The following is a 7,365-nucleotide window of genomic DNA, read 5'->3' on the forward strand; positions in this document are numbered from 1 at the left end:
TGCATGAAATATTCCTTTGGTATCTCTAATTTTCTTGAAGAGATCCCTAGTCTTTCCCATTCTGTTGTTTTCCTCTATTTCTTTGCATTGATCGCTGAAGAAGGCTTTCTTATCTCTCCTTGCTATTCTTTGGAGCTCTGCATTCAGATGTTTATATCTTTCCTTTTCTCCTTTGCTTTTCGCTTCTCTTCTTTTCACAGCTATTTGTAAGGCCTCCCCAGACAGCCATTTTGCTTTTTTGCATTTCTTTTCTATGGGAATGGTCTTGATCCCTGTCTCCTGTATAATGCCACGAACCTCATTCCATAGTTCATCAGGCACTCTATCTATCAGATCTAGGCCCTTAAATCTATTTCTCACTTCTACTGTATAATCATAAGGGATTTGATTTAGGTCATACCTGAATGGTCTAGTGGTTTTCCCTACTTTCTTCAATTTAAGTCTGAATTTGGCAATAAGGAGTTCATGGTCTGAGCCACAGTCAGCTCCTGGTCTTGTTTTTGCTGACTGTATAGAGCTTCTCCATCTTTGGCTGCAAAGAATATAATCAATCTGATTTCAGTGTTGACCATCTGGTGATGTCCATGTATAGAGTCTTCTCTTGTGTTGTTGGAAGAGGGTGTTTGTTATGACCAGTGCATTTTCTTGGCAAAACTCTATTAGTCTTTGCCCTGCTTCATTTGGTATTCCAAGGCCAAATTTGCCTGTTACTCCAGGTGTTTCTTGACTTCCTACTTTTGCATTCCAGTCCCCTATAATGAAAAGGACATCTTTTTTGGGTGTTAGTTCTAAAAGGTCTTGTAGGTCTTCATAGAACCGTTCAACTTCAGCTTCTTCAGCATTACTGGTTGGGGCATAGACTTGGATTACTGTGATATTGAATGGTTTGCCTTGGAAACGAACAGAGATCATTCTGTCATTTTTGAGATTGCATCCAAGTACATAAGGTTTCCCTAAAGAAAATCTAATATGATTTGCTCGAAAAATAACGCATGACTGTAAAGTTGCAATAAACAGTAGGAAAAAAAAAAAACAAAAAACTGCTTCTAGTATAATCTTAAAGACACTTGATCTCTACTATACCCCTTCCTAATTTATAGCCAATCACTGTCCCTATCTATAAAGCAACATATATCTGAATAAAAATTTAAAAGCCATTATCAATCGTTCAGTTACTTTGGTATTATGTAGATAGAAGGGCTAAAATATTTTTAGTTTTCTCTTATTTAATCTGTAAATCTATTCTCTATTATTCAACTATCATTTTTTAAAATTATTTCATTCTTGTATGAAATATAGCTTAATTTGATTAAAAATTAAGTAGAGGGAACATTCTTTTAGAAATACAGATGACTGACAAGGGATTATAAATATTGCATAAAATACAATCCAAAGTAAAAAAGAAAATAAGTATCATTGGCCTTTAATCTCTGAAAAGCTGCAGGAATGAAATAACAGTAAAGTAATAAAACTCGACTGCCTCTGAGTGCCATTTTAAACAATTCTCAATGTGAAAATAACCTGTTGATAAATGACAAATGAATGCCTAAATGATTCCTCATAATTAGAGTTAACGTTTAATTAGACAAGAAATGGAAAATGTACAAGGTTGTAGTTGAGAGCTGCCAAATAAATGGTAAACAACATTCTGACATTTGAAGGTTATGCTATTTGGCAGCATTCTTTAAACATTAGTAAACTTACTTTACCACTTAGAATACAAAAGAATTCTTTAAGAAGCTAATTTCAATATAGCACTTCCCAACAAGGGAGAAAAAGTTTCAACTTTGTCTCCTCTGTCTCCTTCCCCCTTGTCATTAAGTTTGATAAATTTGCTTTTCTGTGTTATTCCTTCTTGCGGTCTAAAGTGTACACCTGTGCTCAGTTTTGCCAAAAGGCAGTCACATATTGTGATCAACGATGAAAATCAGACAGAGAGCCAAATTATATTGCTCTGACATCTGTCCCTCCATCTGGTAGAGCTTTAACAAACAAGTATAAAGTAGACCTCTGATGATACCATGTACATACAACCAAAAATAATTTCTGTATGACCAGTCTCCACAAATTTATAAAAGGTAAAGCAGGAGAGAAGGTGCTGAATTTAATTTAGATTCAATTGGATATGATTTCTATGCTACTTTTCTTTATGGGATCAATACACATTCAAGCAAAATACTATTTTCTTATTTGCCTAAGTCAGCAAATACTCTGATCTTTCTTATAAACTCTTTTGCTTACGTAGTGAAGAATGATTTCCTATAATGTGATTGAAACAGCATTCCCCATGAGCACTGTCAAGGACTTGAACATGCTTCTTTATAAATTAACATTTATTGCTTAATGATTGTAAAACAGAAACTTTGAAAATGCCTTTTTAAAAAAATTTCAAGAGCTGTCAGTCAACTCTTGCGTGATCAACAGCCTTATGTGATCAGAGTATATGCGAAGAACCACAGTCAAAGCACCCTCTTTGGAACTGGAAACCCTGAAGGCTGGACATGATCTTGTGTTGACTGAACTAGGGCAGAGCTGGGAACTGGACAGCAGCCAAATTCTGTGGCAGTGAACATGACAAGCATCCCACTTCACTCTTGTTCTTGGGAGATGCCATAATGTGAGCAAGAAAATTAATTCTGAAAAGCAAAGACTTCTCACAATACACTGGTTAGTCCAGAAACAGAAAACACACAAAAATGACTATTTTCTCTCCTCAATACACAACCAACCTGGAGACAAAGAAATCTGCAGAAATTTTCAGCCACTTGTCAGTTAAAAATGTATGTTGAAACCCAATGATGAAACTTGCTATTAAATTCTCATTTGCAAATGTGCATATGCTTGCCACCCCTCCTTCTAATTATTGCAACATATAAATAGCCCCTTTCCCTCATTCTGGTTTAGGGAGCTCTAGAATCTCCCTTCTTATTTCTGCCATATGCAGTAGTGGAATACTGCCACAGGGTGGTACACCATGCATATTTAACTGAAGGCTTTTGTAATCTGTATGATAGCTCAGTTATACCCTTTGCTAGCTTCACTTAAGTAGGAGGCATCGGAATAAGTGACAGCTCTCTGAGTGACTAAAATGAAAACAGAGTCTTAAATTACACAGGTCTCCTAATCTCACATCATACTTAACTCTAATTTATCTTGCAAGCTTTGTCACTTTGTTGTTGTTGGCTCCTTTGGGCAATTTCTAAAAACTGTACTATGCAAACAAATAAATTAGAAGGGGAAATGTACAGAGAATATACACCTTACACATGAAACTATGCACAATAATTAACCTCTAATGACTATTCACAGGAATTGCAATTAGGTACTAGGAGAATGAATGAATCTATGTGATTAAAATATGTATCTATCTAGAGACCTATCTCATTATAAAATCCAGAACAGTGATAGTATTTTGCTGGGTAATTTAAGATCATCATTAGATTATTAGGTTATGATTATTGATTGTTACAGTGATTAATGTTATCAATAGAACTGATAAGCTGATGAACCCTCTCATTAACATAAAGAATCAAAGCCACATTTCAACTTTGGATTTTGCAAAAAAAAAAAAAATAACACTTTTTCTCTAGAAAGAGTCAGCTTAACTAAATTAAACTATTTCAGGAGTGCAAAGGCAAAATGACTAGATGTGTACGGCTTGAAAAATAGATGGCAGGTTCCTTTAGGCTACATGTCTAAGACAGCAATGTTATTTGGAACATGAGAGGACAATGGGATAACTCGTCAATATTTTTTCATATTGATTTTTGTTCCATTGTTGAAAATGAGTGGCAATGAGTATAGTGACTAAAGCATTTATTTGAAACTCTTGAGTCGATGAAAAAATGTACTTAGACTTATTTGTTCTGCTATTTCTTCCTTTTGACTGGTCTCTAGATGAGCAGTGGCAGCTATCACACTTTACTTTTCCTTTAACCCTTATTCTCCTTCTAATGGGAGAAGAAAAGAAAAAAAAAAATGTAGCTTTGCCTTCTGCTAGAGAAGGAAAGGGAGGCACCCATTCAGAGCTTCCAGACACAATAAGCCTAAATATCAAATTGGTAAAGAAACCTTCTGTAATCAGTTGGGTCTTAGACCAAGGTAAGTGTCTCTGAAATTAGGGTGCATTTCTGAAAATACTGGTGTAACTTAAATGGTTTAAAATCACCTTACTCTTCAAATTTCAACCTTGAGAAGGTCGACTAAAGTAAAATGAACAGGCTCAGTGTCAGGGAAGTTGCAACTTACAGCTTAGCTTGCTTTGAATGCTATTTTTGACCTACATATTACCACTGGATGCCAAAAGTATGCTGGATTCATTCGTTTTATTTTTTTATTTTACTTTCTAGTGTCTGGAAATTAAAAACTGGGCAAAAGAGACAGTGATTGTCTATGATACATCTTAGACCCATACCCTCAAGGATGCAAAGGACCTTACTATGTATTCCTGCGATATACTTAAAGGGCTGTGCATTCCCAGAATCAAGCCCTTTGAAAATCAATACAGACTTGTCAGTAAAGCATCCGTGTGGCCACTCTGCTTGCAGAGTTTACTTCCCCAGAGCACATATTACATTTCAATGGTCATTTAAGGTGTGAGGTCCACACTCAATACGTTTTTCATCTCAGGGGAGTTGCTGCTTGGATTTTGGAATCATACCTCTCTCACAGGACCTGCCAAGATAGCCTGTTCCGGAACAATCGCAGACATATCTGTTCCACCCATCCCTGCACATGCCGTTGTTTTTGCAGGGGTTGCTAAGGCACGGTTTTGCTGTTTCTCTTGAGCAGGAGGGCTTCACGCCAGCAGTACTTTGAACTTCAGCCATTTGCCGGATATCTTTGCTCTGGCCATCAATGAACAGATCTCGTATGCAGCCCACGTAGCCGTAGTTGAGCAGTGCAGTCCACACCTCGGTGGGGAAGACGAGGCCAGCCTTATTTTCTGGCAAGCCTCCCAGGTACAGCTCATCATCCAGGTCCAGAATCTCACTCTCGCCAGGAGCGGTGTAAGGCGTGCGCAGCGTGTTGACAGAAATGGTACCTGGTGCAAAGACAAGAGAGCACACGGGTCTTTACAGAAGGTAACCTCTTCTGAACATCACCCTTTCTTTCCGCCATCTGCCTGAGGGTGAGCCCCTTGAGGGCAGACATTTCTTATTTTTCTTCCTATTCCTGGTGTACTTCCCAGGGAAATGAATAGAAACCTGAGGAATCAAGGAACTTGAAGAATAAGGCAGACTGTCATTAAAATGGTTGTTATTTCACTTTGGGAATGAAAACCAAAGTATACAGGCAAGAAGGACTTTTGTCAGCCTCCAAGAATTTAGGCGGAAAAAAGAAGGAAAGGAAGGAAGGAAGGAAGGCAGAAAAGGGGAGGGAGGGAAAGCGGGAGAGAACGAGGGAAGAGAAAATGGCATACTTACCACTCTCTAACAGGTCAGCCAAGATTGCAAGAGAGGAAGAGAGGGGAGGGAGAGCGGATAAGGGGGTGCTTGTGGGGAGATGGTGAGGGAGAGGGAGAGAAAGAAAGAAGGAAACATTGGCATTCTATATCACTCCCTGTAATAAAAGCCAGGCTCTCTTTGGTTAGTGTTCATTTGCAAAGCTGGTATACATCTGCAAATCAATGAAAGCTTGTGCTGTGTCCCCATCTGTAATAGACTTCATTGTTTTTTTTTATAGACTACAATATGTTGACAGATTATAGCAAAACCTGACTTCATCACACTTAGCTATATGAATCTTGATTAGCCCTTGTGGCCTCAGTTACTCATCCATAATATGGGCATACTAATATGACCTACCTCATATGAATGTTAAATAAAATAATACAAGTAAAATGTCTGGTTTGTAGTAAGCACTACATAAATGTGTGTAATATGATTCATCACAAGTCAAGTTAGGTGTTTATTTTTTCCTTTAAACCAAACTAGTTTCGTATTTAAATTAAGTCATTTTTTTTCTTCCTCACTACAGTGCGAGGAGAAAATTACTCTATTAGTTTATAAATATATGGAAACCCTAGTCTTAAACATGGGATTAAGAGGTAGACATTTATACGGGATTACTCGAAGATCACAGAAAAAAATATATATTTATGGAATCCATTAAAAGAATAGGAAAGATAGAAGGCATTTTCCTGATTAAAACTTCCCCAGTGTACCGCCAGATTACTCAACAATCCACTAATATTCTATTTCCAGAAAGATCTTTGCAAAAATGCAGGTATGATACCCGAAATGGACACCACACTGACCCATTTCCAGATTATTCCAGATTTCTTTCTTAGGTCTAGACCATAAATCAGACTAGAAAGAGTCTAACAAGAGAAAAGTGTATTAGAAGACTCAGGCATTTAGGATGTAGACACACAGGAGATGCCTGAAGACAGAAGATGGGGTACTAAATGTGGGGACAGAAAAGAAAAAGGTAATGTGTGTAGAGGGTAAGTGTGCGTGCTAAGTCACCTTAGCCACATCTGACTCTCTGTGACCCCGTGGACTGTAGCCCACCAGCCTCCTCTGTCCATGGGATTTCCCAGGCAAGAATACTGGAGTGGGTTGCCATGCCCTCCTCTAGGGTATCTTCCCGGCCCGGGATCGAACCTGCATCTCTTATGTCTCCTGCATTGGCAGGCGGGTTCTTCACCACTGAGAAGCAGGAGAGTAGGAAGATGTTGAGCTGAGGCCCGCTCCAAAGGGAACTACATACAGCCTGCGGTGAATGTGGAACCTGCATCTAAGCACACAGGGCTGCGGGGCCTGCACTGTGCCCAGGAGACCCTCAAATCCCAGCAGAGGCGCACTCCCCAGTGTGAGCAGCGTAATGGGATCTGTCTTTGTGAGGGAGAAGGGCAATGGAAGCTGCCGACAGAGACTGTGCAGCAGGCCAAGTCATTAAGAGTGCATTTGTCTCTCTAGACTTCCACAGAAAGAAACGGAAAAGGCTCCTAGGGGAGAAACACTCGGAGGCATTGCTATTTTGGCCTTCCAAAGAGGGGAGTATAATAGGGATTTTGGAGGCAGCAAAAGAGGAAAATGGCCAAGTACTCATTTACTGTTCACGTTTATGCAGGTGTCTAGAAGAAAATTCATTAGAAATACACAGAGCAGAAAATCCTACTTAGAAAGATATTTTAAAAATCATTTAGGGGAAATAAAATATATAATTCTGAGAGAATGGTGACACTGTTCTAAACAGAATTTCACCACATGCATTTTTAACTGTCCAAAATGCCCTAAGAAGTAAATTAAGACATGATCCCTAATCACTGCAGCAGCTAAAGTAAGTTAGAAAATGATGAGAGTTAAGTATTAATGATAAAAGGAAAAGTGGACATAAAAAAAAAAAAAAAAAGCATAC

General features: G+C 38.5%; 1 protein-coding gene across 14 annotated transcripts in view; it reads right to left on the minus strand.

The window, feature by feature from the left end:
• NRXN1 (neurexin 1) overlaps positions 1-7,365 on the minus strand; it is a 1,228,156-nt gene that overhangs the window by 664,936 nt on the left and 555,855 nt on the right. For all 14 annotated transcript variants that reach the window (XM_010855914.1, XM_010855913.1, XM_010855911.1 and 11 more), the window contains one exon: positions 4,661-5,044. In XM_010855914.1, the coding sequence (XP_010854216.1) occupies positions 4,661-5,044 (384 nt within the window). The remainder of the gene's footprint in view (positions 1-4,660; positions 5,045-7,365) is intronic.

Source organism: Bison bison, unplaced genomic scaffold (assembly GCF_000754665.1).
Source record: "Bison bison bison isolate TAMUID 2011002044 unplaced genomic scaffold, Bison_UMD1.0 scf7180017864370, whole genome shotgun sequence".
In the NCBI taxonomy this organism is placed as follows: domain Eukaryota; kingdom Metazoa; phylum Chordata; class Mammalia; order Artiodactyla; family Bovidae; genus Bison; species Bison bison.